Here is a 25,267-nt window from a genome sequence, read left to right on the forward strand (position 1 = left end):
ACTAACTTCTCTCAGTAAAATGAGGAAATCTACCTAATCTCTAAAGAACTGTCTGGACCTCCTTTCTCCCCACCTACCTCCTAGATTAATAATGAGCCTTCAACTGGAGCAATAAAACTTCCATTGCATTTTATTGCTGAAGGAAAAATGGAGAGGTAAATGCAGGAGAGAAACTAGGATTCAATATAAAACCTTCCTAAAAGTTTAAGATCAGAGCTGAGGGATCAACATAGTTGACATAAAATTTAATTATTTTGTGTCAGGAACTCTGCTAAACTATGGGGATAGATGACCAAGCCAAATGCTCTGCCATTGAGGAGTTTACTATCTAGTACGGGAGGCTGATGATGTCTGCAAAGTATGACTAGTTTGATCTTAATTCTATCAAATCAAGATTCTCAAGAGAAGGTGATAAATAGGATCCTTCACTGGTCACAATAGGCTTTGGTAACCAAACAAACTTGAAATAATCTCAGTGGCTTAATACAGTAAATGTTTGTGTGTTGCTGAAACAAATTCAGAGCAGATCTATGGTTTGGAGGTAGAGGACTCTGCTCCATACAGTCACTCAGACATCCAGACTGCACCATAGGAATCCATGGTCTCAAAGGTTGCCAAGGAAGGGAAATATAAAGCATAGAAGATTCATACTTTCTCTTTTATGCATTGTCCTGGAAGTAACACATGTTATTCTGCATATATCCTCTGGCCGGAACAAGCCACATGAACCTACCTAATCCAAAAAGTTGGGCATCCAGTAAGCAGTAAAAGTCTTGGCTACTGATCTCAGCCAGTTTTGACAAGAGTCAGGATAGGAAGATGTAGAACATCATAATCTGGGAAATCTCTCCCCAGGTTAGCAGAATGTTGATCTGAGATAGAGCATCCAGGGGAAAACCAAACTAGAATACATCTAGGTAAAGTCTCTTCTAAAGAGCATATACTCTGTTAAATGTCAGAATCCTGGAAGGGAATGACCAAAGAAGATTAGGAATGAAATATGAAGAGCAAGCAACAGGTTCTTAAATCCCTGAGGTATAGTCCAGAAGTCATTAGTAAGGTAACTCTTTAACTAAGTTATGTTTAGAAAGTGGTTTATTAAGAGGAATGATCCAGTACACTCAATTTCTAACTTTTAAGTTTATAGGTTTCTATGAATACCCAAAAGCTGTGCCTACAGTTGGCTTTCTTTATTTGGAAAAAGAGGAGGGGGGAGCCCACAGTTTTTAGATAATTAACTTTAACCTCCATTTGTCTGGAAGTTTAGAAAAGAGAAGTAAATAATCACTTCATCATGCTTTTAAACTGGTTCAGATCTGGTCCTGTGAAAGATCCCTTTGAGTATTACTAACTGGCCACCAAGATGAACAATACAAAAAAGGATATGTAAAACTAAGAACAAAAACTAAAATGGGTGAGGAAAAAAAGGAGTAAAGTCTAAATAGGTAAATTAGTAAAGCTAGATGGATCATTTATAAAATGACAAATGAAGGCATTTAGATGCGATTCACTTACATGTCACACCTTTGTATGAACATACCTGTGAAAAATCCCTGGTACATACTGCACACTATAGCTGTCTTTTGACATAAGAAAAGAATATTTCCCTAAGATACCATTATTTCTGGCACCCAAAAATGAGATATCTGAGCAGAAATCCTGGTCATGTGGTGTATGGCAACAGCTGAGCTAAATGTAAAGTTAAGTAAACTATCGAAGAATTTTATACTTGCCTGTTTATTTCTGAGTTCATTTACATGTTCCAGAACATTATGGATGTCATCATACCTATGATTCATTAGATATAATCAAATGAATTATATTCCATTTTATTCGCAAAAAGTTCTTAGAAAAATCTCATTTCCTTATTAATATGATCTACATAATTAACGGAAAAAATGGTCTTCCACTCAGTTTTGTACATAAAAAAATCGATTTATGACAGTGATTTCCAGAGCTTCTTAAAGCAGATGAGGATAAAGAAAAGGTGATTACATTTTTTAAAAAGAAGAATGGTTGAACAGAAGAATGGGCTGCCTCACAGAGTAATGGCTTCCAATCATTTCAACTGTTGATATGAAGGCTCATTTGTCATTTGGCAAGGGGATTCCTGACAAATGATAATATTAGGTAAGAATCTGTATTAAAGTAACTTTTTGTATATCTCATCTCTGAACTATTGTGCTTTTATTCATGTCTTTACGTATCAAAAGCCTTAAGAGATTGATCCCTATCTGGGCACCTGGGTGGCTCAGTCAGTTAAGAGACTTTATATCTCCAGTATCATGGGCCCTAGATATCTGTCTGTCTTCAGCTCTGATCCCAATACCTTCAGAAGATTCCATGATTCCCATTTCAGATAAGCAAGTAATAAAAATAAGCTGTTAGTTTCTATCTCCATCGAAGAAAACACTTGATATTTAAAATACCTTAAAGTGGAGCGTGGAATGAATCCCTGAAAATAGGAGTTAGAAATCTATTTAATCTGATTGCAACAATATTTTGGGATTTGCACCATTTCTTAGGAAATTGGTTAATCACTCTAGAATGAGATGGTTTATGTAAAATTCTAACAACCTGAAAATATATCACTGAACTAATTTCTTTTAGCCTAAACATTCTAGAAGTTTAAGGTTAGTTTAATTGTTTGCTTGTTTGTTTCAATATATACTTTTAGGAGACTTTCTGAACTCTCACCTAATTCTCTGAAAAACATTCACAGTTGCCATAGTGATTATCCCCATTTTTTCCCTGGTAAAACCGAAGCATAAAAAGTAACTCAGTCAAGACACATATGATTAAAGGAGGGAGTCAGAATTTAAACCCAGGACTCATGTTCTTTGCCAGTTCATGAGATCACTTTTGGACATTCCTTCCATTTTAGATGATTTTATTCAGTGACAAGCTGGCAGAGAGAAAGAAGGCAAGTATTAGAAGGAAGTTTAGTTTGGGGGCTTAATAATGGTGCCAGTTGAATAAATTTTCTCAGCACCACAGGAGTTAACATAAACTCATCGGTGTTGGAGCCTTCATTATACAATTTCTTCAGTGTCAAAGATGGCAGTGACCAGCCTTGATATGCGCTTGGAAAGAATTCTGAGATGGCTCTTGCAGAACCTCACAAGAGTTTATCTTTCAGATTAGACAAGGAATACAGAAGACATATTGTGTAAAAATAAAAGCAAAAACATCTTTTCATCTCTCAGGTTAGGGTGGTTTAGTTCTCTTCACCTGTTTTCTTTCATTAAAGTGCTCTTAAATCACACATTTCCTAAAAATTCAAGCATTCCAGGGGCGCCTGGGTGGCTCAGTTGGTTAAGCATCTGCCTTCTGCTCAGGTCATGAAGTCAGGGTCCTGGGATCAAGTCCCACATCAGGCTCCCCGCTCAGCAGGGACTCTGCTTCTCCCTCCCCCTCTGGCCTTCCCCTCTGCTCATGCTCTCTCTCTCTCTCAATAAATAAATAAAAATCTTTAAAAAATATTCAAGCATTCCAGTAGGTTGGAATACAAATTGTTTATATAAAATTAAATTAAACAAAATGTATCAAGTAAAATAAAGGTGTTATTTGTTTAAAGATAGAAATATATACATTCACTCTAGAAAATCTTTTAAAAACACAAATATAAGATAAAAACTATCTGTAATTCACTATCAAGAGATAAGCCACTGCCGACATTTTCTCTCTCTCTCATCTGCAACAAAATACCATGAATGTACATCCATGTCTAAAAAAAAGTTTCTAATACTATTTTGTGGATGAATAATATCCCATCTTATTTCCCAATAATTAATGTTATTGAAAATGTTTGTAATATCATGAACTTTAATGAACATCTTCATTTTTAAAATAAGTTCTTAAACATATAATTACAAGTTCAAAGAGAGTGCTTTTTTAAGAGTTTTGATGTATATTGCCAAGTCACACCCCAGAAAGTTCATACCCCAGAAATAAGACAGTAACTTTCTTTGAGCATTCATCAAAATTGGGTATTGCCAGAAAATATAACCAATTATATTTGATAGGCAAGAAGTATTATCTCAGTTCTTGAAAATCCATTTCTTTGACTTCTAGTAACATGAATATATTTTTCCATTTTGTTGGCCTTTTATTTTTTCTTTTGTGATGTTCTTTCATCTATCTTTCAGTTACAGAGTCATTGGCTTATTGTTGATTAGCAAGAGGGCTTTACGTATTAAGGATATCAAATCTTTACTTTGTATTCTTTTTTACAAGTTTTTTATTTGCCTTTTCATCGTAGGGTGTGTTGTTGAGCCAAAAAAAATTTAATTTTTTTAAATTCAATTATCCAACACATAGTACATCATTAGTTTTTGATGATTCATTAGTTGCATATAACACCCATTGCTTATCACATCATGTGCCCTTCTTAATGTCCATCACCCAATTACCCTATCCCCCAATGCACCTCCCTTTCTGCAATCCTCAGTTTGTTTCCCAAAGTCAAGAGTCTCTCATGGTTTTTGTGCCTCTCTGATTTCTTCCATTCAGTTTTTCCTCCCTTCCCCTGAGGACATCTCGGCTCCTTCCACAGTTTGGCTATTGTGGACAATGCTATTATGAACATTGGGGTGCAGGAGCCCCTTCTTTTCACTACATCTGTATCTTTGGGGTAAATACGTAGTAGTGCAATTGCTGGGTCATAGGATAGCTCTATTTTTAACTTCTTGAGGACGCTCCATACTGTTTTCCCGAGTGACTGTACTAGCTTGCATTCCCACCAATGTGTAGGTGGGTTCCCCTTTCTCTGCATCCTCGCCAACATCTGTTGTTCCCTGTGTTGTTAAGTTTAGCCATTCTAACTGCTGTAAGGTGGTATCTCATTGTGGTTTTGATTTGTATTTCCCTTATGGCAAGTGATGTGAAGCATTTTTTCATGTGTCTATTGGCCGTTTGTATTTCTTCTTTGGAGAAGTGTCTCTTCATGTCTTTTCCCTATTTCATTTTTTTTTTTTTTTAAAGATTTTATTTATTTATTTGAGACAGAGAGAATGAGGGAGACAGAGAGCACATGAGAGGGGGGAGGGTCAGAGGGAGAAGCAGGCTCCCTGCCGAGCAGGAAGCCCGATGCGGGACTCGATCCTGGGACTCCAGGATCATGACCTGAGCCGAAGGCAGTCGCTTAACCAACTGAGCCACCCAGGCGCCCCCTTTTCCCTATTTCTTGACTGGATTATTTGTTTTTTGGGTGTTGAGTTTGATAAGTTCTTTATAGATCTTGGATATCAGCCCTTTATCTGGTATGTCATTTGCAAATATCTTCTCCCATTCCGTAGGTTGCCTTTTAGTTTTGTTGACTATTTCCTTTGCTGTGCAGCTTTTTATCTTGATGAAGTCCCAATAGTTCATTTTTGCTTTTGTTTCCCTTGCCTTTGGAGATGTGTCTAGCAAGAAGTTGCTGTGGCTGAGGTCGAAGAGGTTGCTGACTGTTTTTTTCCTCCAGGATTTTGATGGATTCCTGTCTCACATTTAGGTCTTTCATCCATTTTGAGTTTATCTTTGTGTATGGTATAAGGGAATGGTGCAGTTTCATTCTTCTGCATGTGGCTGTCCAATTTTCCCAGCACCATTTATTGAAGAGACTGTCCTTTTTTCCATTGGATATTCTTTCCTGTTTTGTTGAAGATTAGTTGACCACAGAATTGGAGGTACATTTCTGGGCTCTCTATGTGTCTATTTTTGTGCCAGTACCATACTGTCTTGATGATCACAGCTTTGTAATATAGCTTGAAGTCAGTTATTGTGATGCCCCCAGCTTTGGTTTTCTTTTTCAACATTCCCCTGGCTATTTGGGGTCTTTTCTGATTCCATACAAATTTTAGGATTGTTTGTTCCAGCTCTGTGAAAAATGTTGATAGTATATTGATAAGGATTGCATTGAATGTATAGATTGCTCTGGGCAGGATAGACATTTTAACAATGTTCATTCTTCCAATCCATGAGCACAGAATATTTTTCCATCTCTTTGTGTCTTCCTCAATTTCTTTCATAAGCATTCTGTAGTTTTTAGAGTACAGATCCTATATCTCTTCGGTAGGTTTATTCCTTGGTATCTTATGGTTTTTCGTGCAATTGTAAATGGGATCAATTCCTTAAATTCTCTTTCTACAGTTAAATTATTAGTGTATAGAAATGCAACTGATTTCTGTGTGTTGATTTTGTATCCTGCCACGTTGTTGAATTGCTGTATGAGTTCTAGCAATTTTGGGGTGGAGTCTTTTAGGTTTTCCACATAAAGTATCATGTCATCTGTGAAGAGTGAGAGTTTGACTTCTTCTTTGCTGATTCGGATGCCTTTTATTTCTTTTTGCTGTCTGATTGCTGAAGCTAGGACTTCTAGTACTATGTTGAACAACAGTGGTGAGAATGGGCATCCCGTTCGTGTTCCTGACCTTAAGGGAACAGATCAATGCTCTGCTTTTTATGTCATGCATAAAATGTCCTCAGCAACCCAGCTATATGCAAATAATCACCTATGTTCTCTTCTAGAATCTTGCTTTTGTTGGGCACATTTAATTTTTTAACATAGAAAAATTTTATTTTGGTATTTGAAGCAAAATAGGGACCTAACTTTATTTTTGTAATGATAAACAACTTGTCAAAAACCACTTATTACATAATACATTCTACTCATCACATGTACTATATGTTCAATTTGCCTCTATCTAATCCCTCTTACACATATACATATCTGCAAATATATCTAAGTATATAAATGTAGCTATGTATATACATATACTTCTTATTTTATGAAAATGATCTATCTCTTATGGCAATCACCATCATCTTACTGAATTATTTTACTTTAAAAATACCTTCTGATCTGTTAACAAAACTGACCCACCATATTACTCTTATTTTTCCTTTTTTTTTTTTTTTTGCCTAAGCCATTTAAAAATTATTTTCTTCAGGCACCTGGGTGGTTCAGTTGGTTGAGCAACCAACTCTTGATTTCAGCTCTGGTCATGATCTCAGGGTTGTGAGATTGAGCCCTGAGTTTGGCTCTATGCTCAATGGGGTGTCTGCTTAAGATCCTCTCTCTCTCTCTCTCCCTCTGCCCCTCCCCTGGCTTGCGCATGCTTTCTCTCTCTCTAAAACTCTCTCTTAAAAAAAATGATTTTATTTTTTCTTTCTTTCTTTTTTAGTTTCTATTTAAATTCAAGTTCATTAACATACAGTGTAATATTAGTTTCAGGTGTACAATTTAGTGATTCAACACTTACCTAACACACCCAGTGCTCATTATAACAAGTGCCCTCCTTAAATCCTCACTTATTTAACCCATTCCCCCACCTACCTCCCCTCTGGTAACCATCAGTTTGTTCTCTATAGTTAAGAGTTTTTCTCATGGTTTTCCTCTTTCTTTTTTTTCCCCTATGATCATTTGTTGTGTTTCTTAAATTCCACATATAAGTGAAATCATACGGTATTTGTCTTTCTCTGACTGATCTATTTTGGTTAGCATTATACACCCTAGCTCCATACATGTCAATGCAAATGGCAAGAGTTCCTTCTTTATTATGGCTGAGTAATATTCCTTGTGTGTGTGTGTGTGTGTGTGTGTGTGTATACCACCTCTTCTTTATCCATTCATCAGTTGATGGACATTTGGGCTCTTTCCATAATTTGGCTATTGTAGATAATACTGCTATAAACACTGGGGTGCCTGTATCCCTTCAAATCAGTATTTTTGTATCCTTTGAGTAAATCCCTGACAGTACAGTTGCTGGATCATAGAGTATTTCTATTTTTAACTTTTTGAGGAACCTCTATACTATCAAAAATGAATTTTCTTAGTTTATGTTTTAGTTTTAGTTTTTTTCATCTACAGGTCCTGTCTTTTAAATAGACATCATATTCTATTATCAAGCATTTTTGAAATAGGTATCTAGTCTTTTTCATGGAGATGCCTAGCTGTTAGGGCTGAGAAGTCAAAATGCTCTTGGAACCAGCATAGCAACAAGCATGGTCAACATCAGTGGTGACACTGTGTGCTGAGAACTCCACAGTTAGAGCAGAGCAAGGAGCAGGAAGTGAGGCAATGTGAGTGCTCCGCTGTGAATTCATGGCCACACCTCAATTTATTTCTGGTAAGTGAATGTGACAACTATTCACATACATTACTATCTTTATACTATCCAGGATATGCCAAATAAAGTAACAAGTCCAAAGGTGGTCTGTTTTAGAAAATTAATTAGAAGAGAGGGTAAAATCCAGTTTGCTTATGCACAAAATATAAACTTGGAGGCTCTTCTGAGACTTGGTATAATTTAGGAAGAAACAAGCTAGTGTTTGGGATATTTTGATCAGTTGACTTGCTCTAACCACTTTTGTAATGAGTACTCCTCAGCACAGTGCAGCAGTGAAGTGTGTGTCTTCCTTGTAACCAGGTAAAAAAGTATACTTTTGGAGTAGTTTTCATGGTGAAGCAGATGGATCTATACTGATCCACTGACACTTGTTTGCCTATGAGGCTTCACGGATAAAGGTATATAAAAGGATCATTGGCTGACATTAGATGTGGCTAAGGAAAAGTGTTAAGTTACTTGGCACACATGGAGATGGTGGCTGAGCTATCACCATGTCTTAATTGCTAGGAACATCAAAGAGACCACTAATCTACCCAAGGTCTTTCCTGGTTGAAGTTCTGGTCTGAAAAATCTCTCTCTCCCGACCTCACTGACTTGTTGGGAGACCATTCTACCCCAGTGCCATTTCAATCTTATTTCTTAGAGAAGAGTATCCTTGCGGGGGGGGGGGGGGGGGGGGGGTGTTACAGGTTTCCCTCGGTATCTGCAAGTAGAGCATTCTTACGAAAATGTCCGTAAGTGGAAATGGTGTAAAGTGAAGAAGCAATTATTAATTTACATGGAGAAATTTTTAAGCATTCCCAACCCCCTCCCCCAAAATAACCTTTCTTAGGCTTTTCTCATACCTTAGGATACAATCATGCTAATGGATGCACAAGATCAGTGGAGATAAAGGCCCGATGCTCCCAGGATACAGTTCAAAGCTGCAGTGGCTTGATGCTGGGGCGCTGAGTGTGGTCCCGGGTAGGAGCTTGCCGGGGCCCCTCTGGCTGCTCAGGGTGCGCGCGGCCTCTACAACAGCTCGCTGCCACGTAGACGCCCAACACTAGTTTCCCAAAGCGGGGGGTACTTGTGTAACTCATTTTTTCTTTACTCTTCATCAAATTCCACCAATCAAAACCAGGAATGAGCAGTGAACGGTCATGTCGTTGCTTAATTCTATTAGAAATATCCTGAAAACCTCCCTGGACGTCCCTAGGTAGTCTTTTGCACACTCGAGAGCATAGCAGGACCTATTTAATACGGTTTTGCACTTATCTCCAGAAGGTGATCTTTGCTAATCTGGCTTTCAAGTTGGAAAGAAAGAAGAAGAGTTGATTCCTTGTGGACTTTGCTCCAAACTTTAACCCTCAGGCAATTAAAGCCTCTTTATCCAAAGCGAGTCTCCAGTTAATCAGGCCCTTTCTGTAACCACTCCGAAACACACTTTCAAAACAAAAGTTAGAAAGCTGTATGATCCATTCTCAAGAAAGATCTGTTTCTGTTAAGAACCCGCCCTGACCTTTTTGTTGAAGAAGAACAAAATAATGTAGTAACAAAAACACAAGTCGCTGCCAGAGGAAGAGAAAAAAAAGTTCCTGTAAGGGACTGAAACAATAAATCTCCTCTCTGCTGAACTCCCAAAGGGAGTGTGTGTATTTCCTCCCGTTCTTTATCAGAGCCCCCGAAATCAGTGGGAATGGGCAGTGACTGCTCACATTCAGCACACCTTTTCCATTTGCTAATAAGGCCCTGCCAGGCTGGGAGGGAGTTATCTCTGCGGGACTCTGGAGAGAAGCACCACTGAGACGGTCCACGAGCACCATGGAACTCCTTCAAGTGACCATCCTTTGTCTTCTTCTGTCCAGTCTTTGTAGCAGTGAAAACAACACAGGTACCATTTTCTCTTATCTTCTGATGGTGTGGATCCGAAATCACTGGGGGGGTGGGGAGGGGGACTGTTAGCCTCAGTTTACCTTCAGGGACCTTCCCGCGAAACTTGTATACAGCAATTCATTTGCGGAGTCGAGTGTGTGGGTGTTGGCAGGGAGTCCGTGGGGAAGGCTCCATGGAGAAGATGTTTGTTGTTTTCACCGAAAGGAAATGTTTGCTGGAGTAGTGGCCTTGCAGTGTATTTGATGGCACCATAAAGGTACTGAGAATACGCGATAGCACTTTGAGAGAATAAAAATCTGGGGATAAAATGCTGGTTACAAATGTACTCTTTCTCAAAAATGTGCTCCTCTCAGGCGTTAAGTCTAGAAATAACAAGATTGTCAAGTATGGGTGAAAGGCTGTAATCAGAAATACTGCATTGCAGATGCTGGCCTATATTTGTCCCAAATATCTTTTGGCTCTGATAAATTGAGAGCCTGGATCAAGCTGCCTGGGGAAGAGAATATTAATATCTCAAGGGGGCAGGGTGGGTAAAGAGGAGAGTCATTTGATTAAAGTTAATAACATTTGTTCTGGAAATAAGCACAGATCTACACACATACACACATTTTGCACAACATTTCAGAAATTTATGGACATAAGAATCCTACCCACTGATTGCAATTTCAGAAACTCAGATAAGGGCTGTATATGAATCACTATGAGCCCTGACTATATTAATGACCAGTTGCAAGAAATTATTACATATGACTGTGTTAGCCCTTTCTGAGGGATTCCCTGTAAGCAATTACATTTAATGAATATTTATTAGGACCCTACTATGTACTCATTTGTGCAAGGAATACATAAATGACTAAGACATTGTCCTTACCAACAGTGGTCAATGTACTGTTGGGAAAAACAAATACGTAATTCTAATACAAGACAGATTTAATAAGTGTGAAAACCAAAGTACAAACTATCATAAAAGAACACAGTTGGGAAATACTGATTCTGAGGAGCCCTGGAAAACAATCAGTCCTAATTTTATTTTGCATGTGCTTTTTTCAAAAGTTTGCTGCCTACAAAAATTCTAATTTAGAATAATAGTGTAGGAAAAATTATGCACACTCCTTCAATGATATTTACCATTAATTTCCCAAAATACATATATAAATTTAGGACAAATTCCCAAACACTCCAAAATCACATATGATTGCTTATCATGCGTCTTGGCATTTCCAGAGTTAAGTTGCAGCAGGTATCAAGGCCAGAAAATCTAACTTAGAAGAGTTACCTGGCATCTGATTTTTTAAAATAAAGAGTAGTTATGAAGGGTCCCAGAAATCAGTGCATAAGCTTATAAGTAACTTTTCAGTATGCATGGGAAATCCCGATGCCATGAAGAACACTGCTCACAAACAGGTGCCAGGTCAATATAAAATTGAAAGTCTGGGTTAGGCTGCTCACCACTCCAGGTCTGTAAGCACCACCGAGTACACTATTTTCCTGGCATTGTTAAACTCTGAATGGATTATGTGTCTTTCTGAAAGCAAAATGGAATAGGATCAGTAAAATCAGCTTGCAAAACCTAGCCATAAGGAAGACGGAAAGTGGAGGACAACCCAGAGATGACCTGGCAGGCTTTTCTATTATGATCATTTTGGGAAGATACCAACTTCTTTTACCTAACCAGAAATGAGCCCAGCCTATTAATGGTGTCTTCTTTCTAATGAACTATTAACCCAAGTAGGATAATTTCTCTTTTGAGCAGAGATAATAATTACATAATGACTATCTCCTTCAACCTCTGCCAACAACCCTATTTGTTAACTTAAGGAAAGTGTCTGCAAAAACTACTCCATTTGCCTTAGAAAAGGAAGCTCTAGCTCAAGAGCATAAACTGACCATCTGAGTGGTGCCTAAAAGGAACTGGAAGAGATTGTCCATCCAGGTGTATGATTTTGTTGCACCTGGTTCTGCCTGTTTTATGTTTCCCTTCCCAGATAGGGCACAGGAAATGAAGCATTTCCTAAGCTGATTTATTAAGTTCTTTCCTTAATCCCCTGTACCGGAAACACATTGATTTCAAAGCTTTGTACGTTCCCCAAACTTAGAATGCTTACCATATTTCACAGCAGAGTTGATTATTAGGGATGAGGAGGGAGGCATTTCATCGGCCTTAAATTCACAAGTTGTCAAGAAGATCCATGCTTCTTTGCATAGTAATTTATTCCTAAATAATGATCTTTTAGAGAAATTGACTACTTTTCTTTTTCCTTCTGGCATTTTTGTCAGTCTCAGATTTAAATACATACAATGTAGTCTTTTGTGCTCCTTGTGAAAATCAAGTGAATCTTTCTACACAGCAGCGAGTGACTTTCTATTACTTGGCTGGTGGTATAATATTTTACCATTTCCAATTTGCAAAGCTGTTCTGTTGAAATACGTAGGGAAGATTCCTGAAAAAGAACTGTCATTCTTTCCCAAAGTTTTCTAAATTGTATTTAAAACTGAACAGCCCCCTCCTGTGGCTTTTAAACCCCTTTTGGCTTTTAAGCCTAGATGGATGAGCCTTTGACTGTCAGAACCAAGAGAAGTTAAATGAAAAGGGATTCTAAGAGAAAGGAGGCCCAGGAAACAATGTACTCTCCCAGCGCCATTTGCTTTTTGAACTTGATGTTAATTTAGGAAAGATTAAAATGTGTTAGGCATTTGCGAACAGGAAAAAACATCAATTTCATTGGTATCTGAAGAATCATTGCTTGGAGAAATTCATTTGTTAGTGATTGAACATTCAGTTTCATGGGGAAAAAAATGGATCAGACTGTAAGACAGACATTATGCTAAATACTACAGATTTACAGAGATCAGTAAGACTCAGCCATGGCCCTTGAAATGGGAGAGAAAAGAGGAGTCAAGTAATTTTGATTGTATTGTAGGTCTTAAGTGGTAAATAAAGAATGGTCCGGAGCTTAGTTTTGGCTGTGGGGCATCAGTAAAGAATTCATATAAAAGTGGAAATTATGATAAACTTTGAAATTTGAAAAACAGGAGGTTTCAGATCAATGGAGTTTCTTGCACAGGAACATGAAAACATCAGAATATTCTAGTGTACACATGTAAGGAGGTCACAGATTAGACATAGGTAAGTTTTGGAAAATAAGGTTGGAAATAGAGCCTCAAGATATATGTTGACTACCAGGATGAGGGATACTGACTAGTTAATAGTCAATAGTTAAAATTGAATAGTTGATTAGTTTAGAGCCTCTAAATGTGTTTGAGTGTGGGAATTATGATCGGGGCTATAAATTGGGAAGATTAATCTGTCAGCAGGAAATAAATTAGACTATTGTAGTCAGGAGAGACACAAGATAAGGAAAATAGTGCAAATGCTATTGCAAGTCTGAAAGTCTATCAATAAAATAAAAAGAAGGATCTGGGGAAGTGCTTAAAGGAAGTAGAAAGTTGGTGATTTGCCATATTCTTGACTGGCAATGAGGGAGAACGTGACTGTGGTATACAAAGGATTATCTGAATACTAGGAGTAGGGAAATGGTTTGGGAACTGAGGGAGGGAAAGATAGGTGGAGACCATTTAAGGAGAAAATGATGTACTTGACTTTGGACATGGTGAGTTTGAAATCCTGATAAGATATTTAAATAGAGATGTTCAGGGTAAATTAAAATCCACGGGTAGTTGGAATGCCCCTGCAGCTGGATGAGGGGGTGAGTGTTCTTTACTCTTGACTCCCAGGAGTTCTTAGTCCTGCTTATTGTAGAATTAATAACATAGAAAAACAATTTATTTCTCACCTAGATGCTCATATTTCTAACGCTCTTGTGGCACTTGTTTTTTTTTAATTCTATCATAATTATTTGTAGGCATATCTTATTTCCTCTACCAGACTATAAACACCTTGAAAGTAGGGGCCATATATATTACCATATGTAGTTTGTTTGTCCAGTAACAATTCTTTTTTTTTTAAGATTTTATTTATATTTATTTATTTGGCAGAGAGAGAGAGCACAAGCAGGGGGAGTGGCAGGCAGAGAGAGAAGCAGGCTCCTCACTGAGCAAGGAGCCCCATGGGGAACTCAATCCCAGGACCCTGGGACCATGACCTGAGCCAAAGGCAGACGCTTAACCGACTGAGCCATCCAGGGGCCCCTGTCCAGTAACAGTCCTAAACTGTTATAGTAAGGACACATAGCTGAGTGAACACTTTAAGGAATGATACAATTGCCTTCATTTTTTTCATTTTTAATTTCTTACAATGACAATCACTTACCAGTTTACTGCCTTGTCCTTGTGAAAAGATTGTGGACGCGTATGACTCATAGCATAGAACATGGATGCGAGTGGATTACTCTGATTCCTGGCTATGAAAATGGGCACAAAATATAAGGAAAGGGGCTTCTTATCAAAGGTAAGCCAATTCCCAAAGTCTAGCCAGGAGAGAAGGTGATAGGGATAGATGGACAATCTAGTACCAGGTGACAGTGATTAACAACAGATCTGGAGAAGTAAACTACTCTGACTATAATCCTTGGGAGGAAGAATATCTAAAAAGAACTGGCTCTACCTTTCCTTTTGGGGTATAAAATACTTTATGTAATATCTTTTTATAGTTAGAAATATTCAAGGAGAAACCTTATTCTCAACCAACTTCTTAAAAATACAAAACGGCTTTTTTAAAAAAGAAAGTTCACAAAAAGAGAAGTTTAAGAAAGTTAAATAAATACCACACATCATTAATTCATGTGTTATTTTTGATCGCATGTGAGTTGCTCTAGAGCAGATCATTTTACTTATTCTGTTTAGCTTCATCACTATCAGAAATTCTTACCTAAAATGAGTGATCTATTGTGGGAGGAATAACCAATATGCAAACAAATCCAATGGAAAAGTATTTAGTCCCCAAACCGTTTGTTTAAGATTCATTTTTTCCACGACTCATTTTTTTAATAGTCTCTGCTTAAAAGTAGAAGTGATCATCCTAGAATTCCTATTTTCAAGAGACTCATAACGGTTGTCACCAGTAAGTTCTCTGGTGATTTTATCTTGCTAATTGTAATTATTCAGATAATTGAGGGAAAAAGATGATGCACATTTGAGGGTTTCAGAAAGCTTTTATTTTAGGGCGCCTGGGTGGCTCAGTTGGTTAAGCGACTGCCTTCGGCCCAGGTCATGATCCTGGAGTCCCGGGGTCGAGTCCCGCATCGGGCTCCCTGCTCAGCAGGGAGTCTGCTTCTCCCTCTGACCCTCCTCCCTCTCATGCTCTCTGTCTCTCATTCTCTCTCTCACAAATAAATAAAATCTTTAAAAAAAAAATTTAGACAGCTTTTATTTTACTGGATCATCGCCTGTCCTTTCCTTTTCATTGATGAAGGTACATTTCAAGCTTCAGGTAAATATTTTAACTTGTGAATAATTATCTAATTCAAGTAACTTCTATGCGGTTTTTTTTAGTCATCACTTTCCAACTTCCTCTTCATCTTTGAGAACAATTTGAGATGCACATTTCTAAACCCTGAATGTCAAAGCAGGAATGTACTCTAAGGGACATTCAATTCCTGTTAGTGAGGGCCTCCTTTCCTGTTACTGAATTCCTGTGGGTCATTATAGCTCTATCAGGCTAGGATAATAATGCCGGTTGGGTGTTAAAAGAAACTCTTTCAGTTAGCAAAGAAGATCCTTTTTGTACTGTTGCAGACACCACATCAGCATCGACGTGAAAAAAACAGTGATATCAATTACAGTTACATCTAGAAAGGCCACTCTATGGTTCCCAAATTTGGGACAACCGTAAGAAAAATCTTTTTTAAAAAAAGAAAAGAAAAGAAAAATCGTTTTCTAAATGTAAATAGAAGTTTTGTGTCTTGTAGAAATATCAGCAGAGATCATCATAACTAGTCTCTAAATAGTACGAGTATTAGACACCTGCTGTGTCTTTCCCTATACCCTCTCTGGCTGTGTTTACTCTGGCCATTGCGATGGCAACCTGCTATGCACTCCTGTAGCCTGACAGCACCTCGCCTTGAGTGAATATAGATCTTTTGCTTTCCTGTCTGCTGTTATTCTGATACCAAGGCATGTGTCACCTGCAGAACCCCAGCTGGCAGAGTTGTATGTCTGAGCTGGAAGAGCAGGGGCAGTAGCCCTCTCTGAGACCACTCTTGTCGAAAGGGGGGATGGAGCCAGTGAATGAGTGCTTCCCTCCTCTGTTCCTGCTCCGTTTCACTGCTGTAGTCCTCTATGCCTTTCCCAGACTTCACACTCCTTCACAAACTGTCTGCACACCAGCCTTTGTCTCAGGCTCTGCTTTCTGGGGAAATCCAGGATTTATTATTTTTCTTGATGGGAACTTTTTGGTTTGAATAATAGTGTATATCAAGATTGTGGTATATATAGATTGCTACCATTTCTCTGATACTCCAATTATTATTTACTCCCAAATATTATTATTATTAATTATTATTATTATTCACTCCTTTTCTTCCTCTTCATTTAAAAAACAAACAAATGAAAAGTTTTATCAATCTTTTGTTGAATACATTCAACAATATTCTAAGCAGGCCCTGTTCTAAGGCAATCATTTGCCTATTTGTATAGAGTCAGTAATGAATTATATTGTGTGGTTAGTAGCCAAAAACGTTGAAGCCATTGATTTTATTCTTGGTGTGCTGCTCATCTGAAATATGAACTGCTTTTACATCTGTCTATTCAGTCACGTTCCGGCTTGAACCCAAAGTAGTTGTGTCAGAACACAGATTCAGTTGCATTGGGTCCAAGTTAACCCAGGTGAGTGTCGTCACAACATCTCCTGACATCTACCATTCATTTTGCCTGGCCCTTTACACAGATTCCTTCCATCACAACATTTAAGGCTGACTTTATGATTCCCATTCTAATGATTAGGAAACGAGGCTACAAAATTATGCTAGAGTGATGTGGCTTAAAATCAAACCAGAGGATGTTGTTCTTCAAAATCTTCCTTATGGCTTGCTGCCTTCCAGCGTGGTGAAATTGTAGCAAGTTGAGTTTTTCGAATAGAAGAGAGGAAGGATAGGGACTTGTCACTTGAGTAGTTCAGAAGCCACTGCTGCCTCTCCTAACATCTTCCACACCTTTAAACCACAAACTAGGTGCCACAAATGAGTTTACGCTTAGTGATAATGATCCTCTTCATACGCTTGATTCAGTTAATTAGTAGAGGTTGCATTGGAAGGAGTTGTAGGCATTTGCCTACCAAACCCTTGTTAAGTTAGCTGAAAAAAACTGTACTTGGCTGTAATATAAATGTGAGTGCAGCTAATATGGGACTTGGAGGAGAAGAAAAGAAGCAGAGGAAATAACTATTAGTGAATTAATCACTTAGTGTCACATTTATAATTCTTTTGGAGCCGGAATGTCTGGGTTCAAATTCCAGCTCTGCCACTTACTGTCTTTGTGAACTTGGGCAAGTTACTTCACCTTCAGCTTTCTCAGCTGTAAAATAGGATGAGTGCAGGGCCTACCTCGTAGGAGTGTTAGGGAGATCATGTGAAGAGAGGTACACAAAGCACCCAACATAGTGTTGTGCATGTGACAACTTCTTAAGGTTTGCTGAGTTTGGGAACTCAGAGTTCTATAGTTTATTATATCCCATTCCTTAGATAAACTGCCTTATTTCCAAATTGATTCTAATGCAAAATCAGCAAATATTTAAATAATTATAATGTTAATTCTCACAAAGTGAAAAACCAACACATGAAAATTTTTCACGGAAGAATCAGTATGAGATACTAGAAAGATGATTGCCAAGTTATTTTTTTTTTTAAGGTTTTATTTATTTATCTGAGAGAGAGAATGGGAGACAGAGAGCATGAGAGGGGGAGGTTCAGAGGGAGAAGCAGACTCCCGGCCGAGCAGGGAGCCCGATGTGGGACTCGATCCCGGGACTCCAGAACCATGACCTGAGCCGAAGGCAGTTGCTTAACCAACTGAGCCACTCAGGTGCCCTGCCAAGTTATATTTTTAATCACAATATATACAGGCACCATTTGATATATGCAGACTGTATTCTCTAAAGTGTCTCAGATTTGTAGGTTATTTAACTCACTAATCACTGAAATTCATAAATAAAATTATGTTTGTTTTTAATGAGGATTCTAACTTTGTAGAGAATTGGGAATTGTCAACATCCTCACATGTTATTACCTGTCTTCAAACACCGCTTGATCTGAGAGGTGGAATACGTTAGTGGAAGGAACCTTGACTTTAATTGAGAACCAAGTTTGGGTCTAACTTCTTAGTATGCTGAAATTCACCAAGATATTAAATACTTCCTAGCCTCCTTTTCTTTCTCTAAATATGAGAAAAATGATATTTGTTGACACAGTATTAGAGTTACATGAAAATCAGAAAACCTATTTTAAAGTGCTCTGTAAGCCATAAATTACTATTTAAATATTAGTTATTAATAGGCAAGCTAATATTTAACTCACAGAATCAAGGGATAAGTAGGAAGGCATTTCATAAATTTGAGAATTTTTCCTCATTGGCTGGGTCTGCATCTGCTATTCTACCCTTGCTCTTTTGGCTATAATACCTTTATATGTTTTTCTATGGCTGCTACACATTCAAGGAGCCATGTGTTGAAATAATGCTTGAGTTATTAAAAAACCACACACATAAAATACAGAAAACCATTTGTATCACACATTGAGCTTATTTTTAACTGAAATGGGAAAAGAAATTTTTTTTGTGGTATGAATTGTGAAATCGTCCTCCTAGGGGCATTCGGCAAGTGTGAGGACATAAATGCTGAGCTCTTAGATACTGTCCCTGGGGCACAGAGGCCACTCCTGCACTTGCCAGCTCTTGGCCATTGTGACTACTCCTCTCTCCTACAATGAGACATCCCTCAACTATCTCTCCCTGCAAATCCGTTTTAAAAAATGAGACCTGCCATTTTAAATGCATAGAATTAACTAATTAAAGATTTATTAATAGTAATTGCATTTTGGGGATTAAGATAATGAAATTATGTGAATCCATAAGCTTCTTTTATTTTTCTTTTCTCCTTTCTTTTCCCGACAGCCTCATTTGTTGAGTACAAGTTTTATATTAATTGAAGTTTACAACTCTATAAATTTGCCAAGTAGAAGAAAGAAAAATGACAATGCTACCAACCATTTAAAAACCTGTTATTAGAGTCCATTTACAACCTAACTGAATGTACATCTGTTGGGAACAAAGACAATGTCCAGTTGATCTCTTTTTTTCCCCAGGACCTATCTTTGGACACGTAGATGATGCTTACTAACAAACTCTTGCTTTAATTTGGAGAACTGTATGTATTTCTTCAAAAGTCAGCAGAGTTGAAAATGTACAAGACATTCCTGGATTTGTTTTCAGTAACTTGAGGACCATATTTATTTTTATCCTGGGCCTGTATAGTGGAGAAGTTGTGAGGGTCATTTTGGGCTACTCTCTCAGTTGGCTGAACTAATTTGCTTTGCTTTATGAAATTGACCTTATTGTTATATAAATAGCAGAAAATGCCCACATTTGGTTTATATTGACTCTTCAAATCACATAGGAATGGTGTGACTATCAGAATGCAGGTGTTGAGTCATTCCTGTTTCTTGCTCATGAGAAAAACAATGGTATCCTGTAATTCTATGTAACATTCATTGAGTAATTCTGAAACACTTAGATCACACTATTCCTCATCCCTACCAAATGCAAAGTTATGAAAATGCAGTTGTAAAGATGCATTGATTATAGGTTTTACCGCTCTAACTCTGAGGTCTTCATTCACTTCATTCACTATGTTGAGTAATTAACTTTATTCTAATCCTGTCCCAAAGCAAAGGCATTAGATAATTCAGTTATTTCCAGGTTTTAAAATTTTCATTGATCAGTAAATAATCAAATGCCCTTTGGACAGTTGACAGAGAATTAACAGGCTTTTTACTTTGCCAAATAAAGACACAAAACACCTACAATGTATATACCATTTACCTGTGTATTACATAAAGTCTACTTTAGCTATATGCATATATTTGGCAGTTTAACAACTTTTTTTTTTTTTTTTTCACTGAGCTCTGACTAATGTCATAAGCCAGCCCTGTGCAATGGTGGAGTGTACTGTTGACTAAGCCAAGAGCCCTTGGTCTTAGGAACCAGGGACCACAAGCCCTTGGTCTTAGTTACCTGGGGCCACAAGCTTGCTTAAAACATTTGCTTAAAGCAAATGTTTTAACCTCTCAAGTCTTTAATTTCCCCATCAATAATAGGAGTGCAGTTTGACTAAATCATACTGAAGTTTTCCTCCAGATCTATAGTTGTATGATCTCTCTGTAACGAGCAATTTCTGTATATTTTGCCTCAAGTTACCTTGCTTCACTTTCATCCTGTTATTTCTAGATTTGTTCATTTTGGATCAAGATGCTCAATTCTATTCCCTTATGTTTGTTTCCTTTGGGAATTTTCAGATAGGGCTGTAAGAAAGTATCTGATTCTCATGTAAAGGGTCAATTCTCTGCCATGAGAGACATTTCTCAGAGTACATATAAACAAAAGACACCTTTCTCCAGTTTCCATGTGGTATTATTTGTATATAATTTGGAGACATGTGGTGGTGGGAGGGATTTAAAAAAAAAAAAAAGGACAGAGAGAGAAAGAGAAATTCATTGACATCCGGAAAAAGATTGAGAGTAAAGATGGGATTAAAGGAGTCTGAGAAGGTACCACAGGCTGGGATAAAGAGAGGAAGCCTTTCAGAGAGGGTTGGAATGGAGAAATATCAGGAATGAGAAGGGGAGGGAGAAGGATATATAACAAAACTCTAATAATTCAGGAGGAGGGCTCTCCATAGGACTTCCAGTACTTTTATAAACCTGGTATTCAGTAGGGTTTTTTCTTCTTTTTTTAAAAGATTTTATTTACTTATTTGAGAGAGATATAGAGAAGGGGGGGCAGAGGGAGAGAATCTGAAGCAGACTCTGTACTGAGGGCGCAGCCCAACTCGGGGCTTGATCCTGCGACCCTGAGATCATGACCTGAGCCGAAGCCAAGAGTCAGAGGCTTTAACCGACTGAGCCACTGAGATGCCCCAGGTTCTTTCTTCTTCTCATTAAATCTCTTGCTAGTCCATCCATTGCATTTGCAAAATACTACACATTTTTCAAAGTACTTTATTGATCAATTATCCTTGCTGCTGCTTAAGGGATTGTACAAGCTGCTGTTACTGGGCTCATTGTCGGAGAAGAACCCAAGGACACACACACACTATTACTGAGATCAGTAGGTCTTAACATTTATTACTCATAAGAATCACTTAAGGTGTCTGTTAAAAATAGATTTTCCTAGGGCTCACCCCTGTGATCTTCCAGTAAAATCCAAACAGCTATGCTTCCAGCAATTACTACAAATAATTTTTATATACTGGTACATGGACACACATTTTGAGAAACCCTGGGCTAGAGCAATTTCCTGACTAGTCATCTGAACTCTTTTTATTGCCCCATACCCACGAAATGACCAGAGATGTTTACCTTTAGATACCTTTAAAGAAAATAAATTATAAAAATAAATAAATAAATACCTGTAAAGAAAAGTGCTAAGGTCAAATGTTTTCAGAGAGAATTTTGGTATTAATTCAGTGCAATTTTTTTTTTTTTTTTTGCTTGTACTAGCTTAGTATAATAGAAACTAGATTTGGCCAAGACAAAATATTGGCTGAAGCCCTGAAATCTCCATAGACACATAGGTACCATCCCATTGTAAGGAGATTCCCTACTCATCATAAAGTCCTATTGATTGTTTTTCATTCTACTATTAATCTTCTTCCTGTTTTCATTAACACTGAAAGACCATGAGCCTCTGTCCCATTGCTGCTCAATATTAACCACCTTGAATAATAGTTTGATTAGAGAAACTGCTACAATATTCCCATCAAAGTTTCAAGTGGTGTCAGGATGTGTTCAATAATCCAAACACAAATATTTCTGGTTCCTAGAAAAGTGTTAGAGCCAGAGGAGCTTGAGAAGGTATGGAGAATTAAATGACCAATGTTAATAAATATCTTGTAAGCTTGAAAAGAGATTGAGAAACTGTGATGTTATGAATCTGTGCTAGATATGCAGGAAAACGTCCAGTATTAGAAAACTACAAGTTGAAATTTGTCAACTGGTTTATCACCTGCCATCGGGCTCCCTGCTCAGTGGGAAGCCTGCTTCTCCCTCTCTCACTCCCCCTGATTGTGTTCCTTCTCTCACTGTCTCTCTGTCAAATAAGTACATAAAATCTTTAAAAAATTAATAAATAAATAAATTGGGTTAAGTTACATGAAAAATCCAACAGGCTTTCTTCCAGAGTTCACAGACTAGCATCCTCTGACATAATCTGCAGGTACAGGTGTGTGTTTGGCCACACAGTGTTTTATGACAACAGGAAAATATTTAAAAATAACAAAATTTCACAAAACAGCAACAAAAGATGAAACTGACAATCTTATTTTCAAGTTTTCTGGTAACTCTGGACCTCATATTCCCTCACAGCATTATTCAGTTAAACCTGAGGAATACACACCCCTTTAAATTGTGCAATGTTCTCTCTCCTACAAACATTTGTGCACTTATACCATTTTTGAGACTCTTATTCACCTCTCTGTCCAACCTCTGGGCATTGGGTTAATTCCTTCATCTATTTCATAGAATTTGTAGGATTTCATATAAACACTAAGTGTATAATTTGCAAACATATATGTTTGTGGTGATGCAATGGATTTTGAAAGGACAGGGTTCTGGGGCAATTTCCTACAATTGATTAGGCTTTCTAGCTCAATCCCAGAATTTTAAAGACATACACCAGTCACCATTTGTTTTCATTTTTCATAACTAAAAATGCTTTTTATTGAAATATAGCTATAAATAATTAACTTGGCATGGATTACTATTCTTTTTTCATAGTCTTAAAAAAGCATAAAACTTAGAAAATGAGTTAAAGAATTTAGAAGCTACAAATCATAAAATGTGATTAAAATTCTACTCTATTTTTGTTTCCCACTATCTCTACAATTTATCTGGTGAACATAAACTTCCTGCTTTGATGAAAATATTAAAGGCCCATGGCTTTTTTTGGTCACTCTTAAGAAGGGAACAATTTTCTATAGACAACTAAGTTTGCAGTGTATATCAATTCAAAATTAGAATATGCAATCCAAAATAATAATTGAAAATTCTCTTCTATAGCTATGTCAGTGTGGGATGGAATTCTACAAAGTAGGTTCTTTATACTGTCTCTGTTTTTCTGCTTCCCTGTCCCCTCTCCAGCTCCTTTCTGACCACTCTATGTTGGGAACAGTGAGGAAGGAGTGAGAAAGTTGAATGAAAGTTATTACTTGACCTGGCACCACCATAAGTTGTGCCCAGAGCCTGTAGAGTGGTGCATTTTCATGGGTTCTTCAAAGGTGTGCTTTTGGGCCTCTTCCCCTGAGCAGATTACCTAGCCTGGCCCCCGGCAAGGGTGGTGCAATTCCACCTCAGGCACTGCAACAGGCCCCTCCCCCAGAAGATCAGCAAGAACAGCCAGCCAAGACCAAGTTTACTGATCAATGAGATCTGCAAAACTCCAGAGCTAGGGGAATACGGCACATAGAATTCATGGCTTTTTTCCCCATGATTCCTGAGTCTTTCAAAGTTAACTTTTTTTTAATTTCTTTATTTTTTTTCTTTTTCCCTTTTTCAACCAATATCTTATCAATTCCCTTTTTAAAAATCTTTTTTAATTTTCATTTTTAGAGTCATATTCTATCCCTTCATTGTCATTAACCTTATTTTTTGTATATATATGTTTTTCTCTTTAAAATTTTGGGATACAGTTTCTTCTAACAGACCAAAATATACCCTAAATCTCTAGTATATGCCTCAGTTCTAGTCTCCTGCCTGATCACATTCTCTCCCTTTTTTTTTAATTTTTCTTCTTTCTTTTTTCAATCAACTTCTTATCTTATCAATTCCTTTTATAAAATCTTTTATAATTTTCATCTTTACAGTCATATTCCATCCCTTCATTGTACTTACCCTTATTTTTGTACATATATAAGTTTTACTTTCATTAAAATTTTGGGAGGCAGTTTCTTCTAACAGACCAAAATATGCCCAAAATCTAGTGTGTGGCTCTGATCTATTCACCAGCCTGATCGTATTCTTTTTTTTTTTTTCTTTCCCTTTCTTTACCCACCGGTTTTGGGTCTCTTCTGATTTGTTCAGTGTATATATTTCTGGGGTCGTTGTTACCCTGTTAGCATTTTGTTCTCTCATTCATCTATTCTCCTCGGGACAAAATGACCAGATGGAAAAACTCACCTCAAAAAAAAAGAACAAGAGGAACAAGAGGCAATACCAACTGGCAGGGACCTAATCAATACAGACATTAGTAAGATGTCAGAACTAGAGTTCAGAATGACATTATAAAGATATTAGCTGGGCTTGAAAAAAGCATGAAAGATACTAGAAAATCCCCTTCTGGAGAAATAAAAGAACTAAAATCTAACCAAGTCAAAATCAAAAAGGCTATTAATGAGGTGCAATAAAAAATGGAGGCTCTAACTGCTAGGATAAATGAGGCTGAAGGGAGAATTAGTGATATTAAAGACCAAATGATGGAGAATAAAGAAGCTGAGAAAAAGAGAGAAACAACTACTGGACTACAAGGGCAGAATTCGAGAGATAAGTGATACCATAAGACAAAACAATATTAGAATAATTGGGATCCCAGAAGAAGAAAGAGAGGAGTGGAAGGTATATTGGAGCAAATTATAGCGGAGAACTTCCCTAGTTTGGGGAAGGAAACAGGCATCAAAATCCAGGAGGCACAGAGAACCCCCCTCAAAACCAATAAAAATAGGACAACACCCCGACATCGAATAGTAAAACTTACAAGACTCAGAGACAAAGAGAAAATCCTGAAAGCAGCTTGGGACAAGAGGTCTGTAACCTACAATGGTAGAAACATTAGATTGGCAGCAGACTATCCACAGAGACCTGGCAGGCCAGAAAGGACTGGCATGATATATTCAGAGCACTAAATGAGAAGAATATGCAGCCAAGAATACTATAGCCAGCTAGGCTGTCATTGAAAATAGAAAGAGAGAGGGCGCCCTGGGTGGCTCAGTTGGTTAAGCAACTGCCTTCGGCTCAGGTCATGATCCTGGAGTCCCGGGATCGAGTCCCGCATCGGGCTCCCTGCTCAGCGAGGAGCCTGCTTCTCCCTCTGACCCTCCCCCCTCTCATGTACTCTCTCTCATT

General features: G+C 37.7%; 1 protein-coding gene across 1 annotated transcript in view; it reads left to right on the forward strand.

The window, feature by feature from the left end:
* Positions 1-9,784: 9,784 nt before the first annotated feature.
* EMCN (endomucin) overlaps positions 9,785-25,267 on the forward strand; it is a 96,041-nt gene continuing 80,558 nt past the window's right edge. Inside the window, exon 1 of the mRNA XM_021680374.1 lies at positions 9,785-9,984. Within this exon, the coding sequence (XP_021536049.1) occupies positions 9,915-9,984 (70 nt within the window). The 5' untranslated portion in view covers positions 9,785-9,914. The remainder of the gene's footprint in view (positions 9,985-25,267) is intronic.

The sequence above is a fragment of the Neomonachus schauinslandi genome, chromosome 2, assembly GCF_002201575.2.
Source record: "Neomonachus schauinslandi chromosome 2, ASM220157v2, whole genome shotgun sequence".
Lineage (NCBI taxonomy): Eukaryota > Metazoa > Chordata > Mammalia > Carnivora > Phocidae > Neomonachus > Neomonachus schauinslandi.